Below are 23,542 nucleotides of genomic sequence, written 5' to 3' on the forward strand. Positions count from 1 at the left end.
CGCGGCTCTCATCCAAGCATCCTTTCTTGCCTCGATCGCCAAGCCTCGCATTTCGACCGGCTCACGCGGACGCCCAGTGTTTCCAACAAAAATTCCTTCCGTGCCAAACCGCAGAAACTCGACTGGTGCCCCTTCCACCGCCGGTCACGGTCACCTCGCTTTACAGAAACCTCGCGCATAAAAAAAAAAAAAAAAAAGGAAGGGAAACATCAGATAAGGGAACATCGCTCGACTTCACAGCAGGAAGCCGGAGAGAAATACACGTTTTGGGAGACGAATATTCCGACTCGTTAACGGGAACAGAAGTACGATACGCGACGAGGAGAGGCGCCACGCGATGGAATGTCGTTGGATTGCTGATTCCAATATATATATAGATGTTAAATGAGAATTCTAAAGCAATTTCGCGTTCCAAATCATGGCTGTGTCGCGTGATTAAAGGAACCGTAAAGCGGCTGACATGTTGATGGAGGAGCTTTAAGAGGGGACACGACCTCCAGCGGCCCCATGTATTTCCTATATGGGAGCAACAACGCTCGTATCCCTTGATGATGATGATGATTGAAAGAAAAAAAATGAGGACTGTAGCCCTCATCACGAGGGCCGGCTACCCCAGATCACCTAAGGAAAGGAATGCCAGACACATCCACCCACACCCACTGGAGATGTCGCGAAGCGGCGACAACCGCCACAGACAGGGTCATATAGCCTGTCTAACAGCTTGGTGTCCCTTAAAAACTGTGTAACGGCTCGCAAAGCTGGCAGTTGAGTGCTCGGTGACCATGGGCCCAGCACCTTCTGCACTCCGAAGGGTCGATTGTCAACCCGGCCTAACGCGGCTAGAAGTCTGTCACGACACTCAGAGTATCTTGGGCACGTAACTGTAATATGTTCGACGTCTTCGATTGAGCCACAGACTGGACAATTAGGAGAGTCCGCCTTCCCAAGCCTGTACAGGAGTGCTCGTATCCCTTCTTAACAGCCTGTTGCTTGTGGACACAGCGGGGCAAATCAGAAACGTGACAGCGAACGTTTAATATTTTTAATTTGCTACCAAAATTAAGGTACAACGAGTCGGGATGCTAAAGAGGTAGCGAGTCTTACCCACGAGATTACCCTAGATTGTATTATTATACCCTAGAGTATAGCGACCATGTCATAGGAACCCCTTCCCAGCGCCGCATTTGGAGGCTACAGCGGTGGCGCTGCTCATCGGCCCGGTTACTGCTTCCTCAATTTCTACAGCACTCTGTGCTTTAGCTTACCTTAGTATTTTTGTACAAGCGGTGGATGTCCCATCACGAGAGGTGCTTCCTTTTAAAGTTGATTATCATCATCATTCTACGCATTTTCGTAGGAACTGTTGCTGTCGTCTGCTATCGTGCGGTAATCTGTCGTCGGTAATCGTGCGTCCGCTTCTGCGCGTTCAAAATTCGAATTTCTATCGTCCAATCATGATGCAGATATCGCGGGCCGATGAGTAGCGCCCCCAGCGGATCGTGCGGACGGGCTCCTCATTGGGTTTGCCGATTATGACATGGTCGCTATAACCTAGTAGGTCGTGGTCTTACCACCAACGCCTCATGTCTGTGGTTGCCGCTGGGTTTTCCTGCTGACTTTTCAGATTTATATAAGCGCAGTTGCTCTCTGAACTCCACGGCCCAGGGCGCAAACTAACCGCTCCTGGCCACTCTGTCCTGCTGTTCTCTTGATGGTGATGGCGATGTGATAAAGAAAAAAAAATGGGGATGTGAATTACGACGACATTGAACTCTGCTACCCCAGGAGGCTGACACACAGGAAATACAAACAGATGAAAGAGCTAAAGTGATGCAGTTCCACATGTAGTCCAAAAAGTTTCAGCCAAGTGAGTGTAAACTGTCGGAATCACTGGGGGCACGCACAGCACACATTCAGTGAGTCATAGAAAGTCCACAATCTTCAAATGTCCTCAGCGCCTTGTCGGACGACGGAGGACCTAACAGTTTCGCGATGTCGAGACAGGCTCGCCTCTAAAAGCCGTCGAGTATCAACGTGTTTCCGACACCTGAGAAGAATGTATTCTATACGTTCGTTGGCTACGTCTGTTCTCTTTACATCTGTCCTGTCCATACACCGCCCATTGATACAGTTTCTCCGCGGTGATAACAAAAAAAGAAAAATAGCGCGAGCTTATTTGTCACGAACCTTCTCGAAATAGACGCGAGGACTGTCAAAGAACGCCAGCCCCCACTCTATAGTCCCACACGGTGGTGCCCCTACGCGAGGCCCTCGGTCACCTACACGTCTTGTACGCGTGCACCCTGTGGGTCGACCCCGATGTGGTTACCGGCGACGTCGTCCGGAGAGGACGGCTGACCTCCCATGACACAGTGCACTGCTGATCTAGTGATTCTTGTCGACTTGCTAAGCCTAAGTGCGTAAAAGCACGGACGGTCTTTTACGTTGCCCGATTTGTGAACAGATGCCGGGGGAAAAAAATTGGCGCAACTCGAACGATAACCGCTTGACGCGATAGCAGTTGGAGGTTTCGTGCCGGGATTCCTGCTTTTGCGTAAGCTGTGCAAGTTTGTACATTCTTCACACCGTCTGTATACGGATAACACTGCGATACTTTTATTGAAGGGTTACAATAATAATAATTCGGGTTTTGAGGTCGCGCTACAATCAAAGTCATGGGCCATATACCACCATGGGCAGCCGGTGGTTTAACGTTGCATCGGACTGGATAGAAAAAGTAAAAAATAAAATAAAATGGAGATGGTGGTACCGCAAATGTGGCGTCAGCTACCTCAGAGCATTTAAAGCCTCAGCGCTTGCTCGGGGTTGAAGCTGTTTTGTCTTAATGCGTGAGAAAAAGAAAAAGTGATAAAAGAAGGGTGGAATAAAGTTGACACGTGTGCGAGGTTACTGAGTGAATCTCTTAAGTCCCATTTGTTCTTGTAGTGCCCCAAAGAGTGGTATCGTTGAACTTACGGACTTTCTGTCCGACTGGATGTCCCGAATGATCACTTAAAAGTGCGCAGAACGCCCGTTGCCTGTGCATGAGGAGTAGCGACGGCCCAAGTACCTACTTTGAGGACACTCAACGACCGGTTGTCCGTTGATTCATTTTGCCCATACTGGTGTTCTTCAATCTGCGCATCTGCAGTCATTTCCGCGCTTTTCGCGTCACTCAAGAAGGACGCAACTGGTACCGTGGCACCAAGTTGTCCTTGGCCGGATTAGGACCCACAACTTTGGGGTCACTGAGCGGAGAGGTTAAAAATTGATCCAGTGAGACCGCTCTTAATTCTGCTCGATGAACATTTCAAACAGCGTTCTACGTCATTTCGACCAAAATCTCAAGCCCTGTTCGTGATGGAGCCAAGAAGAACTTGTGCATGCACGTTGAACCTAGACTTCAGCATGAGAATGAAAAAATGGCTAGGAAGCAAGCGAGCTGGTGAAGATGATGCATGAGGTAAAACCCCGAGACTAGGGAACACGAAGGGACAGACACAACACGAGGTCTCAGCATGAGGTTCACGTTACCTACAAGTTCACTCAACATATAACGGAAAATCGTGTCGTTTCTGCAGTGCCAGATGGCACCCGCGGGAACTCTGGAAATAACTTCGCTGCCGTCGTCGAAAGGACCACGGTCGCTTGATCAGTGTCGCGTTCAGGCCATCTAATAGAAGCCCTAAATGGTAATTCGAAACAAACAGAAAAAAATCGCAACGCCAACTAAAGACGGCCTTTAGAAACTGCTGTCCGGTCTGATCACACGGTACAGTGCTGCACTGTAAACTGGAAAACACCCTTATGGGTGTAAATGGCTTGTCCTATAACTGACACCTCTTTTTACACCATATGGTCTTAGAACACCCTTTTCAGAGGGTGTATTCCGTGTAAGACACCCTTTGAAAGGGTGCTTTTCCTTGAAAATGCCTTCTTTTGCACCCTTTAAACACCCTTCTAGGAGGGTGTAAAGTTGTTAAACACCCTCCTAAAAGGGTGTTTAAAGGGTGCAAAAGAAGGCACTTCCAAGGAAAAGCACCCTTTCAAAGGGTGTTTTACACAGAATACACCCTCTAAAAGGGGTGTTCCAGACCATACGGTGTAAAAACTGGTGTGAGTTAGCCATTTACACCCATAAGGGTGTTTTTCAGTTTACAGTGCCGCTCTCCAAACCGTCCCGACTCAGCACGGCTGCATGACTGGAGGGGCCTTTCCACTCCCATCGGCACCACCTTGAACTCAAATACTGCATTGAATTCATAACGCCGAGGAAGTTTCTGCGAAAATTGCCCGGTGACGTCGTGAAAGTCGAGGTGGAGCGCGTGCGACGACGAGGACGCCGCTACGTCACGCATGCGTGTCAAGGTACGACGAGAAAAGGGTCGACCTAGGATTGGCTGCAACCAGTTCGGTGCATTTCCGGCATTTTCTCGTCACGTCACGACCGTGCTTCACGCGTTCCTTCGGGTTCCTTCGCGTGTGGGAGAGGGAAGCTGTTTGGGAAATGTCAGGAGCCGATGCGAGATTTAATTTGTTAACGCATATATATTCTCGGATTGCACGCGTGAATTATTGCTCCGTGGTAACGACGCATATTTGTATTTGAAGGTATAATTAACTGTGTCGCACTTAAATTTCCTTAGTTGTCGTGACGCAGTATAAGTTTGAAGTGACATAATTATTGCGAAAGTAAGGACGTCATAAATGGAAGCAAACGAAAAAGTTACTGCTTTTGGAGGGATCTTATTGAGGAGTGTTGCTGAAGAGTTTCAGTTAAAGCTTAAAAGGGTAGTTTTCGACTTTTTACGCTATAGCAATGAGAAAACCGTGCTTCTACTATATCCTATGCTATATCCTATATATATATATATGACTTATAAACATGTATATCATATATATATCTCCTATATCCTATGCTATATCCTATATATATGACTTATAAACATATGTATCTATATATATCTCTCCTATATCTATATATATATATATCCTAAATATCCTATCCTATACTATCCTACGTGCTTCTACTATATATCTACTATATCTATTCTTTTTGTTATTGATATCCGACTACCTAAGAAGGACACACATAAGGCATTATGTTATCGATCTTGAGGCTCAAGCGGTAGCGAGCCTTCTGATGAGCTCGAGATGAGCCCTTAATTAATTAATTATTTTTCTTTCGTCATCAACTATGACTATATGCAGCGCAACTAAGTATGTTTCTTTCTTTTGTCTTTTTCAGTCGCCATGAAGGCTCATCTACCTGTGATATGTGTTCTGGTGAGTAGTCTGTTTCCCACTTGTTTATTTACACCAGGGAGGGCCTAAGACCTTCAACGCCTTCTAAGGCCTTCAACGGAAACCTATGGAACGTCAAAAGATCAGGACTCCTCAAACGTACATTAATATATTCGCCTGTTTTCCTTTTCGTATTGGGCGCAAACCTCAAATTAGCCGAGTCTCAGGACTCGTGAACTGCCTGTAACGTTGTGCTAGTGTTTATTCTCTTCTTTCTTTTTGTTTCTCTTTTCTTTCTTTCTGTTTCTCTTTTCTTTCTTTCTGTTTCTCCTTTCTTTCTGTTTCTTTTCTTTTCCTTCCCTTTCGTTCTGTTTCTTGTTTTCTTTCCCTTTCCTTTCTTTCTGTTGCTTTTGTTGTTTTTCCTTCCTTCTCTTTTTCGTTTGCCCCTTCCCCCTTTTTTTTTCGGAATAGCAAGCTGGCTCTTTGCCTGGCTAACCTTTCCTTTCTTTTTTTCTTAATAAACATATCCCCCCCCCCCCCCAAGTGGCGCTCGAGGTACCAAATATTCGAGGTACGATTGTTTTTCTTCTTCTTCTTTTTTTTTTCTTTTTTCGCGCTCAATGCGTTTTAGCATTTCAGGGGGAAGTTGCCAAGAAAAGTGATTCGTGTTGAACCTGAATTCGCGAAAAAGGTTGAAAGCACTGCTGATTTTCAAGCTCATATACGTAGAGGCGAATGTGGGAGCGGGTATACGACGCGGTTACCCCGCAGATACCCGCGCAGTTTTGCGGTTTGCGGGTAGAAATCCGGTGTTTCCTGCGGCTTGTGGATAAAATGCGCAGGCCGACCGCGGGTAGCGCGGGTATACCTTCATCGCACGTCGAGGGTTGCGGGTGATTGACGCGGGTGAGGGTGAGGGTAATTCACGCGGGTGAGGGTGAGGGTAATTCACTTACCCGCCCTCACCTCTAGTGATATACCACATGAGATTTCGATCTTTGACCTGCTGAGCTGGAACTGTGCATGAACACAGTCTTGAATGAAGCTATATTATTTCAGCACTTGCATCTTGTCAGCGCTGTCTTGTAGATAGGATTTTCGAGAAAGCTATACTAAGATATACTTAGGGAGTGACTTTTTCGGGTTAAACCCGATTCCGCCCGAACTGACCTCCGACCAATTCGGGTTAAACTCGGTTTCTCACCGAATTCCAGTCACTATGAAATCCTCAAGTGACGTTTCGACTGAAGACGAACAAAGGTCGCCACGTGTAGCACATGTAAGAATGGGTCACTTACTTTCCAAGCAGTAATACACCCAGGTGTGTCAACACATGTCTATGCCTTCGGGGATTATCGGTGGAAGGTCACGACGTCGCACAAAAAAACAACAGCAAAAGAACAAAAAAAAAAGACTAGGAAATGACTTAATAGACAAGAGGAGAAACAAAAACACCCGATAGCACCGGAAAGCACAATTATCGTCCGATTTCTCCCGGAATTACAGATTTAAAAATAGCGCCCGATTTTTACCCCCGAATCTGAGAAAGGTATTTAACCCGAAAATGTCACTCCCTACATATACTCGATCAAAAACAGTACTCAACTTCAGTACTTAACGTCGGCAGTGTTTCGTGCTGTATGACCGGGCACATTCGTGGACACTTGAGTCCGTGACTTTTTGTAAGCGTGTTGAAAACGCGAAAAATAGATTAGATAAAAACAAAAAAGATTCAGAAATTGTCGAAATGCCGAGAATTGTCATGTTTCTTTCGTAAAAAGGCACACCGGCATGCACAACAGTTAAAACACGAGAGAACTGATGTTCTGAGGCTGGAACAACATAGAAGGGACAAATACATACAAAGCCTCATCTTTCATAGTTAAAACAATTTGAAAGGACGTTTCAGATCCCATCATCAGAAAAAAGACGCGGCACTGTCTGCATAAATAGTTTCAGCATAAATAGTTTCGAGCAGACGCGCCGCCGCGTCTTTTCCAATGATGGAATCTGTATAGTTTCCGAAACGTCATTTTAAATTCTTTCAACTGTTGCGCATGCCGGTGTGTTTTTTTTTTTTACGAAAGAAACAAAAAAATGGCTTCCAGTATCCACAGCCTCCTCGTAATAACAAGAAGACAGCACCTTTTCTCGCAACCGTCTTTCTTCCCTCTGTGGAATCACTTTGACCACGAGTGACCCCTCGTACGCCGACGTCTAAGAATAGCGCAAGGTCTGCTTAACCGCAGCGAGACAATGCTGTCTTCCATTATTATATAGTACTACACGACGGCCCCCCCTATTAGAGAGAAGCCTTTTTGAAAATGCTGGGAAAGAAATCATAAAATCACAATCCAGGCACGCAACGGCTGGTGCATATATGATAGTTGCGCGGCCAGAAGCAGATCCAGTAGTAGGACGGGGACAGGAATTACCACTCGTTGTGGTCACGCTCTGTCATCCTGCACGATGTTATCGGCGACGCATGGATCTGTTCTTTCGACGGCAAAGTAGTGCGTGTATTCATCCGCGACGTGTTCGGGAATAGATGGAGTCGCCCTGATCGTCTTCGACAGAAGAGAAAAGCATACGGAGCAAGTGACGTATATGGATAGGAGGATATTTGGTGGTGGAGAAGATGGTGGTGGTGGCGATGGCACTGTTTGCCGTCACGACTATCGCGTGGGGGGGTTGCGTTCCGGGCCGACTTCACCCAGACAGAATATGTAGGCGGTGGCCGGATTCGAACCTGAATCACCTTCCGGGTCACCAGTTTTTGGAGGCTCCTAAGGTGCCAATGCCTGAGAAAGCCAATGAGAAGGCTCTGCCATTTTAGGGCCATATTGAGACGCAACGGGCACATCTATTCAGGAACTTCGAGACTCACGCTCTAGATGGCTATACTATGACAGCTGTACAACTAAACCAAACAACTAGCGGTGACGTCAGATGGCTGGACCCTTATTTCCTCCTCACCTCTTTACTGTCTTTACCCGTCTTTACTTCCCCACTGTATTAATTTCGTCATGATAGGTCACACTTCTTCTCTTACTCCCCGCCTCCAAGAAACAACTCAGTCAAAAACTCAGTAATAAATAATTGCGGCTTCGTTCTTCGATACTTTTTATCTCGTGACGTTCGTAATTTTCATGGAAAATTGTAGCGCAATAAAAAAAAACGACACTGAAGCTTTCTGAGTTTAATAAATACAAGCTGTCGCGTGGGGGCGGACCACGCCTCACCAGGTACAGAGTAAGAATTCCGCTTATGCAAGTATACATAGAGTTTACAATATGTCACGTGGGCACAGACACGACACAACAAAGGGGAGGTGTACGCTGAAAAAGAATACAATACAGAAAACTGCAAAGGAACCAGCTTTACCGTAATTTTCGGTGTATATAACACGCGTGTTATACACCAAAAATTACGGTACATGCTATAGTACAGCATAATCGTATTACGAGGTTAAATTAAACAGTGTGGATTCGATTGGGTATAGCACACTGAATTACGGTACAAGAAGCTGTACGTAGCGCAGTATATAATTGGTATCTTTACATCGCGAGCCAACTCTAGCTGTAATCGTGAACGCCAGTCTGTGACTTAATATTACCCATGTTACCCACATGAAAGCTGTCATATATGCGCGCTGAAATTTTCAGATCGTGGCACATAGTACGAGCGTACTCGCGGACGACGACGTGTTTTGTACCCCAGTTCAGACGGACTAATTTAGTGTCACTTTCAACGAGTGACACTTGCACATAGTGTCATATACGCAGTGATGGCCACTAACTACTTCTACAGTAGTTTAACTATAACTACTAACTACTTTGTGATTGAATAGTTTAACTAGTAGTTCAACTACTTTTCAGGGGAGTAGTTAAAACTACTTTTTTAACTACTGCAATGTAGTTTATCTATAACTACTTAACGATGTCCACCAACACCAATCCCTTGTAGTGTTCTTGGACACCTAAATATGAATACCTTTCAATAAATATATATCCCCCCCCCTAAATATGAATCACAAGCAATAATAAACTTTGGCTCAAGCCATTGCTACGATCGTCAAATACAAAGCTTGCGGCGGGATTCTTTCTGTACCTACGTGATAAACTAAGTTGCAGAATTATTTCGCAGCAAATGAGGCTTCACTAGACAAGCATTAAAAGTGAAGATTTAGTACACATGCACGGCACAATTGCTCTGCACCTCCGTTCTCATCAAACAAGTAGCTAGAGGTAAAAGTCGGAAGCACAATCGTGCCGTAAAGCTTGCGGCAAAATTTGAAGTAGTTGGTGCGTGCAGTAACCTAACTACTGTAGTTAACTACTTAAAATAGTAGTTTAACTAGTAGTTGCCACTATATTTCTGCAAGTAGTTGACAACTACTTTTTAACTACAATCAGGTAGTTTAACTAGTAGTTTAACTACATGTAGTTAACTACTTGCCATCACTGCATATACGTATGCTGTTACGCGACATCTTTTAATGACATTCGGTAGAAAGTGCACTAACGATTAAGTGAGTTCCCCAAACTCACTCCATTGCTCTTCGGCGAACCAAGTGCGTAGTCTCGACGGCAGGCCTTGTGGTACAAGTAAAAACATTAGAAAAAGCGAGGGGCCCCGCGACACCACAATATTTTTAAACGACTATTTTACACAACGTGTTCTTTCTTTTCTTTTTTTAGCACAGCGTGACATTGTTTAGAAGAAATGTGTCATGAGGGCGAACCTCGTCTGGCTCTGGACTCCGAAAAGCTTGACTCTCGGAGAAAACTGATTTGTCGGTACACTTGCCCCTATATACCGTGTTGTCCGCCGCACGTCTGGCGTAAACTACACAGTCGAGCCTCTGGATCCGCATGCGTGACAGCCGACACTGCGGGAAGGAGACTGTATACACTGTAAACTTTTTCACACACTCTAAACTGGAAAACACCCTTATGGGTGTAAATGGCTTGTCCTATAACTGACACCTCTTTTTACACCGTACATGGTCTGGAACACCCCTTTTAGAGAAAAGCGCCCTTTCCAGGGGTGATTTACACGGAATACATGTATTCCGTGTAAATCACCCCTGGAAAGGGCGCTTTTCTTTGAAAATGCCCTCTTTTGCACCCTTTAAACACCCTTTTAGGAGGGTGTAAGATCGTTAAACACCCTCCTAAAAAGGTGTATAAAGGGTGCAAAAGACGGCATTTTCAAGAAAAAGCACCCTTTCAAAGGGCGTTTTACACGGGATACACCCTCTAAAAAGGGTGTTCCAGACCATACGGTGTAAAAAGAGGAGTCAATTATAGGACAAGCGATTTACACCCATAAGGGTGTTTTTCAGTTTACAGTGCACCTTTAAAGGTGTGCGCTATGAACATTCAACCTAGTTGCGTAACATTGCATCTCCAGGGTGATATTTTACAAAATTTGGAAAGCATTACTAAAGATCAAGTGTCAGTGCAAATCTTGCTTTCATTATGTCTTGGATATCGTAGGTACGAGCTAATGCATATATGCATCGCTATCGATAATCGAGCACGCACAAGTGTCTAGAAAACTGTTGAACAATGTTGAGATGTTGCAAGACTGAATTTTTGGAGGACAGACAACACTAGAGTGAAGAAAATTTGTGCGAAACCGTGCTCCATTATGGTGTTACGAAAATTACACCTAAAAAGGCGTGCGCCATGCACGCTATTACACCTTTAAAGGTGTGAAAAGATTTAGAGTGTACGCGTGTCCAGCCTGAAGCCCGACATCTTCCCCTTACCAGACACCATCCCTGTTGCCAGTATGGCTCCAGCTTCGCCCCGGAAAGATGCCAGGAAGGCGTACTGGGCACAAACGCATCATCGCAAAGCCCGCTGTACGCTGGTCATTGTCTCGGTACACTGTAAACTGAAAAACACCCTTATGGGTGTAAATGGCTTGTCCTATAACTGACACCTCTTTTTACACCATATGGTCTTAGAACACCCTTTTCAGGGGGTGTATTCTGTGTAAGACACCCTTTGAAAGGGTGCTTTTCCTTGAAAATGCTTTCTTTTGCACCCTTTAAACACCCTTTTAGGAGGGTGTTTAACAACTTTACACCCTCCTAGAAGGGTGTTTAAAGGGTGCAAAAGAAGGCATTTTCAAGGAAAAGCACCCTTTCAAAGGGTGTCTTACACAGAATACACCCTCTGAAAAGGGTGTTCTAAGACCATATGGTGTAAAAAGAGGTGTCAGTTATAGGACAAGCCATTTACACCCATAAGGGTGTTTTTCAGTTTACAGTGTACCGAGGGTAAGACGAACACGTATAGCAGTTATACACCTATAACCATTCCTATACCAGTTTAACTGGGATACGTTCCAAACTGGTGACGTTGGATGAAACGGGTAGTGTACACATGTAACTCACTGTACACTCAGGTACATTCGCCCGGGTACACCGCGAGCGGGTACACCTTTTTTTTTTTTTTAAGTCTGAGTAGTGGTGCATTCAGTAAGTGACCGACGGTCCGAATTAACGACGATAGACGAAGGACCAATCGCGTCCGAACACAACTCACTGGGTACTCAATGACGATATACAGGGGGTACACACCGCAGTCGAGTCGCCTTGCAACCCTGACACGGTACACTATTACGAAACGTATATACCAAAAATACGGCTGGAATCGCTTCAGATTGAGCCACTCTTCGAACTAATGGGTCTGGACGAGAAAAGACCTTGTCTTACACACACACATCACGTCTCTCAGTGAATGAAAGCAAGGCTTCGTTTAGCTGACCGTGTACAGGAGAGGTGCATCGTATATATACTGTGGGTGCTTTTTCCTTCGAAAGAAAGTAACGATCGGTATTGTTTTCGACGTTGCCGTTTTCTGCGCTGTCGGTGCTTGACGGTCATGGTCTCTGGATGTCGTCGGTCATTTGCTCCTCCTCACGGTATATGCTCTCTAAATTTTGACGAGGTCGAAGATCTCGTCTCGAAGCTATACTTTCGTTCCTCCGGTGGAGCGTGACGACTGTTTGCGATGAGGGCGTCTCTCGCGGCGGGTTGGGCAACCTTCCATGTCACCGGTCTTGCGAGCGACCGGTGAATATATTTGAATGCCGTTTCCTGATCACTTTCGCGGAAGACAACTTTCAAGTTATCGCCCAAAGGTTTTCCGGTCGGTTTTACGTCCTTGCCGTTATTCTGCACCGCACGACCGGTTGACTGTATATAGTTGGTTCGAATTCTAATCGCGAGATCGTGTGTTCGACCCCTGTGGAGGACGTCAGCAAGATGGTGACATCGCAACAAGTTGCTGATGTACGCTTGTCACACGGGCTAATTTAGTGTCATTTTCGCAAAGTGCACTCCAATCATTTTCACTTTCACTTTCACTTTCCACTATGAATTTCACTTTTTTTCACATTCACTATGTGCTTGCTACACGGCTTAAGTATAAGTGTCACTTAAGCGATGATGGCAATTACGATAGATAAGAATAAACGGCGGCAAAAGTTTTAGGCGTGCGCAACAATACCTTCCGGAGGATGTTTTTCTTTTGATTTAGAAAGACTTTCTGCAGATCTTCTTCCAACATAAAACAAACTGACTCCAAACGTGTGCCATAACAAAAATGGCCGCCGCCGTACCGCCGAGACCGCGAAGTTTTCACAGGCTGTTAATGAGTAATGCTGTTAATGAGAGTATTATAGACGACACGATGGTGGGTGTTGTCGCAACGGGATTTGGACGCTGCTTGATGGTCAAATGTGCTGCTGCGGGCGATTTGACGGCACTCCTCAGTCCGGGAAGCCGCCTCTTCGTATATAGGGTCGGATTGTCGCTGGGAGGCTGGAGGATAGTGCCCACGGTCGAGACGAAAAGATAACTGAAGCGTACGCGGACGTATGCTTATGGACGATGGAGCAGGCACGAGAGGTGTGTTGCCGGACAGTGGCGAGAAAGGAACGTCCACGGTAGCTGACGAGGACACGAGACGCCCTGTGACAGAGTACGATATTAGAGATTTAAGAAGTGCGCGATTCCCTGAGCGATACCTGTAGTCAGTGCAGCGGCCTCAACATTTCCAGTACAGCAGTACACTCTAAGAAAAAAAGGAGTACTTTTACTCCTTTTGGGGACTAAATGCATTGCCACAAAAAATAGTCCCTTTCAGGAGTAAATGCACGGGAGTAAATGAATGTCACAGAGTGAAGACCGCATTTCACGCGCTGTTGTAAGAGCCCAAGGTGCATAATTGGTGCGCATGCATGAAAATACCTCGAAGCAAACCGTCAACCGTGATATATCGAGTGATATAAAATCTTGCGCCATACATAGGGCACAATCTGCGAAAAAAAGATGCTCTAACTGTTTCTTACTCTGTGTGGCTGGAAAATTGCTACGTTGGCGGAGTTATACAGCTTTATATGTCGTTCAAATCGACCAAGGGCACATATTTACGTAGACTGTTGCATTCAGGAGACCATTCGCGAAGTTTAGGGACAATTTGCAGTCTTGGGGAGTAAATGTCGGGACTAAATGTTGGGTTAGGGGACTAAAATGGGGAGTAGAAGCTGCAATTACTCCCCGTTTTACTCCTTTTTTTCTTAGAGTGTAGATAGCCACGACGTCCGGGAAGGGGCCGAACAAATCAATCGCTATACGCCGTCGAAGTGGTGTCGAGCTGGTTCGAGTGCACGTAGGAACGTATAGGAGACGAAGAGCTAGAACCGTCGCGGGATTTCTTCGCTGATAAGCGAACCAGGATTTACGTAACTGCGCAGAGCTGTGCACATGCGGATTGGGGGGTGGGGGAGAAATATCGTTGTCGAATGGAGGTCGTAAGTTTTGTAGTAGCCGTGGTGTCCTGCTGTGGCATCCTCATGCAGGCCGCGAAGGATGCGTGTATACCAAGTCATCGCGGCAAGAGCACGTTGGCCGTCACGACGACTAAGGCACAGGTGTATTGCCCGTGCAGGAATAAATGCGTATTCCTCGTCCCATCGTTCATCCGAATGCCTCGTTGCTCTGCTGCCTAACAATATTCACTATTTCAATGTCGCTCGAATGTGATCCTATCGCACATCAAAAACAAATACCCTTCGTTCGCAACAGCTATCTTGTGTTCTTTCGTTGTATAGTTTTTATTGCATCACGTAAACCGAGCAGATGACTGATACGTCAGCGCTTCCGTTGCTATAGAAGAAAAGACGAGTACCACTCAAGATATGCCATTTATCTTACCGAATGGCGCAAGTGGTTGACGCGGCCAGTGTCTATGTAATGCAGGTCCTTTCCCCTTAGCCTCCGGCATATATTCCTCCGCCGCAAATTGGCCCCTTTGATGAATCGGCCTGATTACCCAATACACACCACAACACTCTCACGAGGAGCATCCTCATCAACTGCCAGCAGCAAAACAAGAAAAGAAAGAAAAAAAAGTCGTCTATAAGCTCGAAGACGCGCCCGCCAGACAAGGAGAAAGCACCACGCCCAACTCATGAAGACAGCCTTTCCATTAACCCTTTAGTGATGCAAATGTACAAATGAGTGGCAGTCCACTTATATGGCTTCCGTGACGATTATTCTATTTATAGGGGGCGCTGTTACGTTTGTTATCGCTGCGCGTGGTATTTGTGTGACGGCTATATAGCAATTACGGGAAGACGGAAGCCGAAGGCCATACGGTATATAGCGGGTTGAAACCCGACCAACTTTACGGTCGTTGTACAACATGCTCAGGTCGTACGTCGCCGTCAGAAAGACGAAATGCTTACCCAGGATAACGGCTTCTCACAATCCAATCCAAGACAAAAACGCTGACACCGATCGAAAGCGCGGCCAACAGAAGGCGATGTCGAGTTTTCTGCGAGGCGCCAACAGATTACACACAGAAAAAAAAAAAAAAAAAACGTTCGAGAAAGAACTTTTTGAAGTTCTTCGGCTTGTCCGTATTTTTCACCGCGGAAACGTTCTTCAGAAGTAGGACGTCAGGATATCCTTAGCCATTCTTTCGTTCTTGAAGATAGGAAAAGTTCGGAGAAAGAATAACTCTCGAAGAACGGTTATTTTTCTGTGTGTAGCCAGCCACACAGGCTATAGCCAGTTATGAACTGAACTTTGCGGGAAATTTTAAATGAGCTTTTAAAGCACTGGCGTCATAGTACGTTGTGAAGCACCTTCCTTTAAAAACAGAGGTGTCACCATGCTCTTTGGCCACCAACCGCGCAAAGAATGACGGTTGCGGGTTCCAGAGTTCAATGACGGCTATATCCATTCCGAATACTGATTGCTCTTTTGCAGAGGCCGCTGCTGAGCATCGACTTCGAAAACAGTTTACTGAACGAGGAGAAGGAAAGAAGAAAAAAAACTGGCTGGATGAGTTAGGAGCCAATAAAGCCGTTCACCTCGCCGAGTCAACCTCTTGAACGTGACAGCGCGGCGATGCATGCTTACGCGAGTGGTTGTAAACGCTGCTGAACTGTCCGTGTGCGTCGCCCATAGAGACGCGAAGCCATGAAAAAAAAAAAAAAAAGCGGACATTTTTGGACAACGTGTTTTTTGTTTTTTTTCCTCGTCTCAGAAAAATAGCCCAAAATTTCCGGGCGGCAAAATTCAAAAATCTAAATTTTCGTGCCTTCGATGCGTTTCAGCCCGCCAACAGTGCCTAAGGTGCCTCTAATCCGCCAACAATGACCAAGTTAGAGCTCCGTCTGGCTGCTCCGAGCGATCGCCATCGCGTTCACGTAATGTCGGAGTTCTGGTCGGAGTGGACGGGTTGTTCCAATTACCTATCGCTGAGTAGACAGCAGTTTCATGGGATGCTCTGCTCTGCATTTATGCCTAGAGGGTGAACACTACTAAAGTTTCTAGCTGGCAATGCTTCGACTCAGCAGTAAACCGCGTTTGTTTCCTTTTTTGTTTCAATTTTTCGAGAAAAAAAACGAAAAAGACCAGATTTTTTTTCGAGCGATTTAAAATTTCCGGGAATTTTGCATCTCTAGTCGGCCATAGTCGCATTTCTTTTGCGATAGAAGACGGAAAATTCATTCATAATAGTTGGGGTTTTATAGGTTGACGTGCTATGTATACAAGGCCGATACCGCAGCGAACCTCTCCGTAATAAGGCTGACTTTGCCCACTTGAGGTCTTTAACGTGCATCGATACCTCAGCGCACGGTACCTTGCAACTATATAGAGCATTGGAAAAGCTGTTCTCTAAGCAGAATGTACACTACTGTACTTCTGATATTCTTGGAGTTCCTCTTGGCTACTGGTTTGGTCCAGACGCTGTAGGGTCCTGCCCTGCATCTCAAGGACCATTGGCGCTTCCTTCGTGTGTTTCTTTCTTCCTTTTGTGTGACGTAGCCCTGCGCGCAGCCAGTGGAGGGGAGTTCAAGTGTTGTACTTGCACGTAACTTCATTTTCATATCTCATGTTTCGCGTGTAATGGGGTATATTGTACCGTTCTCCAGCGGTGTACCACCCCCCAGGCCATATACAGTGAACCCTCGTTATTATGACCATGGTCGTTCCCGAAAATTTTGGTCATAAACTCATAATGCGGAATTGTCATATTAACGGGAGGATTTGCAGAGGTTTCACTGCATTGTTCCCCAGGAGTATGGTCGTAAAGCGCGTATGTCAGATTAACGGGGGTCATATTAACGAGGGTTCACTGTAGTCATGATCTGTTTGTTGTTGTTATAACTAACGTCAATCGCGGATCATGACTCTGTCTGAGAATCTTGCGCCGTTTAGCCAAGTAGGTGACGTCCTCGAAACGGGTTCGAATAGAATCAGCTGGAGGTTTCCGTGCGAGCGCCCACGAAGCAACTGTGGCTATATAGCGCCGTACAGATGTGGACAGCAGGAAGGGACACGATGACAAGCGGGTTAGTGTGCGTCCTGGGCCGACTTCTGTCTGAAGAGTCTGCAGGAAAACACTACCTGAGGCGGCAGCACAGCCTGTCTACTCTGTCCCACCGTATACCTCCAAGTGTTCAGCGTTACGTTGGAGGTAGTTCCCGTCGGCCATGCCCGCTAATCATCTGGAAGGGGCGGTGGATCCACGGAAGTGCGTATTAGACCTATGTATAGGAAGACCTAGGTATTTCGTATCCTTGTATATGAAGAGGTTGCGATGTTGTGGAAGTGGAAGGCTTATATGGAACTGGTCATAATGGTTCGTGGCGTATGATGTGGAACAAGGACAGATCTACTCGCCACAAACGCCTTTCATTTAGCTGAAAACAGGTGAATTGAAGCGGGGTAGTTGGTTGAAGCACATACTTGAGTGGGTACATACTGCTGGCAAGGGACGCGGACAAGCGGGTTAAAACATAAACGACAGGAGACCTGTAGGTCTATACCTTTCATTTATGTTTTAACCCGCTGTCCCTTGCTGCAGTTCCACTCAAGTTATTTAGCTGAAAACCAGCTAGTTAGCTCCAGTGCATTCTACGGTTTATGGGCTATATTTTTCGTGAATCTCTCGCGAGGATACCCATCTCCCCAATAGCAGCATGTATACCCGTATTCCTATTTCTACGTATAGCAACGAGCCTAACACGTTGGCGTTTATCTATATCGGGCTTTCAGGAACCTTCGTTGTCCGCTTAACGACTCTGTCCTTCCTGTACAAAGCATGCGACTAAACTGGCTATTTCAAACCACGACCTACGAACGCGCCTTTGACGCGCAGTATATGTATACAAGGCCATTCGCCTTGGACCACAGAATACAGGTCCTCTATATAGCGAAAACCGAACGCGGAACTGGACCTTACGGGGACCACAATGGAAAGCCCACGCGACATGCGTCTGTCACGTCGTCAGAGATAGCATCAAGCACCTCCCGCACACGACTGACTGTCTCTTTTATCCGGTGATCAAATACGGCACGCGACAGTCCTACCTTTCTCTACAATGGCTTCCTGGACATGCCCATTATAGAGACAGTGCGTTGAGTTGGAAGGGAGCTGATAGTGTTGAAAGCATCTCTCACTCCCCCCCTACGCGAGAGGAACAAAAGATAAGAATAAACGTGGAAGTGAGGCTACTACTATACCTGTGAGGAGGGAAGTACCTGTCACGTGACATGTCGAAGAATGCCTGTTGCGTACCACGGTAGCGTGGGGGCGCTGTGTACAAGATTGTGGCTTGCGCGCTCCTTCTGTGTGGTCGAAAGATAAGGTGTCCGCCTTATCGGCGTTTCAACTGACAGGAGGGTGCTACGTTGTCACTTTCGTATCAGTTATCACTGCGGGGGGGAAATGTTGCTTCGTATTTTTGTAGAAGTGTAAAAAAACGGCGCGACGCTCAAAATGATCTTTCTGCTTGGATAGCTCAAAAGTGTTTTATGTCAAAAATTACTTAAGTAGAAACACGTAGATGGGTAGAAATCCAGCGAACCGGTAGAGACGTAGGATGGGAGTTACACTCTTAAAAATTAAGTTCACCGCATAGCACGCTCCTAGCCAACCACTATCGCGAATGATATCGTTATCTGTCCTGATTTGTTGAAAACGGGAGGCGTACGCCTTTTCTGTGACAATTATGAACAGCATAAGTGTCACAGAAAAGGCGTACGCCTCCCGTTTTCAACAAATCAGGGCAGATAACGATATCATTCGAGATGATGGTTGGCTAGGAGCGTGCTATGCGGTGAAGTTCATTTTTAAGAGTGTACCTCAGGACAGAAGCCGCCGCTATTTCGAACAGAGACTGTTCTTCTTCTGGGCCCAGAACAACAACAACAACAACATAGATGAATGGATGATGATGATGTGGGATGTTTCCCTGCGTTGGGTGCAGGACCCTACCCCATTCCAAAGAGGTTCATATGAGAGGATGACGAGGAAGAAGAACAGTCTCTGTTCGAAATATCGGCTTCTGTCCTGAGGCAACTCCCTTCCTTAAGTAGAAACACGGTCGACAAGTTTATAATCGAAACATTTTCCATCTGGAAGACAGCGGAGTGTTCGTAGACGTGAAGTTGTCGTGTACCCACCCAGAACCAATCGCCAGCACGCGTGACTCGGAATCCTATTCGTTGATTGGATGCGCGCTAGATAAAGTACATGTCGAATCGAGTGTATGTGATATCAACAATCTGTTAAAAGTCTGTATTGTGAAGAAATTCCAGGGATGGCAAGCAAAATGAATGTAATAGTGTAATGTAATCTAATGTAATGTAATAGTTAGAAACAGTTTGGCAACATCACCTGGGGCCCTGTTCTCGTCAGAGTGATTACTTTTTGTCTCGTTCGTCATTGGTCTCCAGTGATGGCCACTAACTACTTCTACAGTAGTTTAACTATGACTACTAACCACTTCTCGACGAAGTAGTTTAACTAGTAGTCCAACTACTTTTCAGGGGAGGTATTTAAAACTACTTCTTTAACTACTGCAATGTATTTTAACTACATCTCAAACTACTTAACGTTGTCCATCATCACTAATCCCTTTCTATAGCGTTCTTGGACACCTAAACATGAATCACGAGCAGTGATAAAAGTGACGATGTAGTACACGTGCACGGCACAATTGCTCTGCACCTCCGTTCTCATCCAACAAGTAGCTCTCAAGGTATAAGTCGGAAGCACAATCGTGCCGTAAAGCTTGCGGCAAAATCGGAAGTAGTTGGCGCCTGCAGTAACCTAACTACTGTAGTTAACTACTCGAAATAGTAGTTTAACTAGTATAGTTGCACACTACATTTCTGCAAGTACTAGTTCATAACTATTTTTTAACTACAATCAGGTAGTTTAACTAGTAGTTTAACTACATGTAGTTAACTACTGGCCACCACTGGTCTTTACTTGAAGAAGGCGTCAGGAACAGGAACTCTCAACCAAAAGTCGAGCTCTTGATACTAAAATCTTCGCGAAAAGCATGAAGATTGCAGGATAAAGTGCTCGACTCGGTTGAGGGCACGTGACATTCATTCCTGTTCTTCACGCCTGCTTCGACGACGGTTTTAGCAGAAGACAACTTTCAAAAGCAGACGACAATTTCATTCATTCCTCTATATGCTCCTTTTTATGCCGCCATTTGCAGGTGCCAACTTCAGCATCCTTTGTCGTCTGCTACTATACGGGTTGAACGAACTGTCAAAGTTCACCAGCTAAGAAGGCACATCCATCTTTCTATCAATGTTTCTTGTTCTCGCCACACACGAAAACTATCGACTTCATCCTCGCAGAGGTCGCCCACAGAGGTCGTATATGCCGAGGTTATTACCATTCGCAGAGGAGAACGGCTTCAAGTGGCAATCGCGATAGCACAGGGTACGTATAGACGCCAATGACATTCCAATAGTGAGTGGAGACAGGCAGATGCCAAATCAAGGGAGGTGCATCCCAAATGCGGTGCCCCCTTCCGAGCAGAAGGAACCCAACGGTGAGAGAAAAGTGGGAGGCCGGCGTACAACCACCTATCGCAAGTCGTTGAGTGACAGCCAGACGCAGACTGGAAAATATATAGACAGCGGCAGGGTGAAGAACCACAGAGACGCTCTACCTAATCCACACGGAAAACCACACCGGCATAAAAGCAAAAAAACTTCAAAAGCGTGCTGGACTTACAGAGCCAGTGCGCCACGAAGAACCGGAAACCGGCAAAAGTCAACGTCACGGTTCAGTGGCACCCTGCCAAAGACATGCCAATTGCTAAGCCTAAAGCTGAAGGGAAAGAAACAGGAGGTAGAAACGTTCTTCCACCCCAAACAGTCAATTGCTCGCAGGATCACTTGTATTTACCTTTCTCCCGTTGTGAAAAGCTCACGCAGAAGTTCTGCTTGTAGCAGACGACAGCTGGCGTCGTCCGTCTGGCGCGATCTCGTCTGCTAAGAAACGAGAACCTTTTTACGTTTTAAAATGGCCGCTAAAATATAGCACTTGCTCACGACAGTAAAATCTGTCCACTTATACGACACGCTTTACGGTTTAATGCAGCTAGAATATTAGAATGACCCGTTCCATCTGATGCAATATTGCGACAAGTTCGCCGGACGCGATGCAGACGACAGCTTTGTTCCGTTGCTAGCTCATTTGGAACGATGCTATCGCAAGCAGATGGCAATGCTGAACTGTCGTCTGCTTTTGTCGTCCGTAATAAACGTTAATTGTGAGTAGATTTACGAGCAATGTGGGTCAGCCTATGTTTGTGTGGCGATATGGTACGCGTGCAGCAGGGCCGTCGTCTGCATAGGTAATCGACCAAGCACATATATAGAGGAACAGATAGAGATGAGATATAGAAATTCGGCAACTATCACGTTTCATAAACTCACCGAGTTATCATTACCACTCTCCCATTACAGAACTTGACCGTTTTAGTTCATTACACCTTGCTATTGCTATTACATGTTGCTACGATCAAGCCAGCAACAATAACAGACTTTTGGAACACGCCGTGTAAACGAACCAACCAACGCCTCACTCTTCACCTGCTTTCGAAAATTCATTGATGCGCCGTGAAGCGCATTTGCATTTGACACGCAAGAGACACCTTTTCCTTCTGCAGGAAAGAGACAGTCTCGCAGACGACATTCGCACGCAGACGACGCGCAGAGACACGCAGACGACATTCGGGCCGACGCCCTCTGATGGTTGAAACACACACAGTTAGTACATCACGGGAGCGGCTTACCGCAAGCGGAAACGTTCAGTACAGGAAGCAGCGGAAGTGACGCCGTTTCCGTTGGGTGTGTTCTGTCAGGTGTCAAAGGAAAAGTGACGACGCCGAGACGCGCGGGGGCCACTATTTCGTGTCCAGGCACTTCTCGCAGGTATTCGTGGTTGGCGCCGAAAAGGTTTTGGGCGTGTCCCAGAAAGGTGCTCTCGTGGACAGCTCCAAGTTGAATTGCACTTAAAAGGGCGCCTGATGCACGCTGAAAGCCGCTACAGTTTGAGACGCACGGAGTACGTGCAACTTTATTTCCACGACGTCAAGATCGAACTAGATGTCTGCATGGTCCTCCGCCTTCCACGTACGCACATCCTATACAGAATACTTTCACTTTAACAATTTTTAAGCGGAAGTAACTTCCGACGGAAGCGCTCATTTTTCACGAAACCTGCTTACTAACCCGGAACTGGTGAAAGCCACAATAGGGATCCACAAATCAGAGTGCTTGCAACGGCACCTAAAGGCCGCAGTAACGGAAACCCATTTCATCGTATATGACGTCGGGCTTCACAATGCCTTTAGAACTGATTATAAATTACAGCGCGGCTGACAATTAGTGCGCACATCATAACTCACAGAACGATACGAGTTAGATGTGTCATATTTTATGGGTTGCGGAAATCCTGCGGTGAACTGATTTGAAAGGTCATTGTTGCAGCTTATCGCACTGTCACGTGCTGTAAGTTTCCTTTTGGATTCAGCAAAACGTGGATTCCGGGATCAAATCAAAAGTAGAACACAGCTGTATACGGGAACTTACTCTAATGTTTCAAGCCACCGAACAAATTAGTACTTCAATCAAATTCCCAGTCAATTGTTTCTGAAATTTCCTCGCAAGCGCTATCTCTATACCGTGACGTCGCTGAAAGCACAGGATGCAGAAGTTGCTACCCAAGCAGCACAACGTCTCGGACGGATCTTGGACCAATATTGGCAATGCCGTCCCGATATTGGACCAAGATTGAACCAATATTGCCATGCAATATCGGTCCAATATTGGGCCACGACGTTGTGCTGCTTGGGTAGTTATGTGTGTTTCTAAAATACTCAAAATAGTATATTTGGTTGTCTTTATTTTGGTACCATCCACAAATGACATCCGCTATATAGGGTGGAGCCGGCAATGATTACGTCACAGCTGAGAAACTGTCGCTCCACTTGTTCCATTGGTTAGTAGTTTCATACGATTACTGATTTTCTACGTGTCTACGGCCCCCTCCCTGTAAAACCTGGAATGCAAGTTATCGTCTTCGACATTGACCCGGGATCATTGTCGAGCGATGTTTAATGGCGGCCTTTTTCTTAGCTCCTTTCACGTGAAGGAGACAGACTTCTGTATAGTAACCGCTCCTCCAGCAGCTCGTTTCTGCGAGTTTTAATCCATTTTGTGACGCCATTTTGTTTCATTGGCTTCGCTCAACCGTCGGCATAATTCCCACGAAGCCGACCCAGGACGCAAAATTCGTCCCCGAGAAGCACGCCGCCGTGTCAGGCAGTCCGATTGTTCAATAATAACGGCATCCCAACCGCGCTGGCCTCGGATAAGATGAGATAAGGAGTAGGCTATATAGTGGACGAGTTCTTGCGTGGCTGTGTGATATGTTGATGTTCCTAG

At 46.1% G+C, this 23,542-nt stretch overlaps 1 protein-coding gene across 1 annotated transcript in view; it reads left to right on the plus strand.

Moving 5' to 3' along the window:
• Positions 1-23,542, plus strand: part of LOC135386342 (cuticlin-1-like) — a 129,397-nt gene that overhangs the window by 33,538 nt on the left and 72,317 nt on the right. The window contains exon 2 of the mRNA XM_064616203.1: positions 5,249-5,286. Within this exon, the coding sequence (XP_064472273.1) occupies positions 5,254-5,286 (33 nt within the window). The 5' untranslated portion in view covers positions 5,249-5,253. The remainder of the gene's footprint in view (positions 1-5,248; positions 5,287-23,542) is intronic.

The sequence above is a fragment of the Ornithodoros turicata genome, chromosome 2, assembly GCF_037126465.1.
Source record: "Ornithodoros turicata isolate Travis chromosome 2, ASM3712646v1, whole genome shotgun sequence".
NCBI lineage: Eukaryota > Metazoa > Arthropoda > Arachnida > Ixodida > Argasidae > Ornithodoros > Ornithodoros turicata.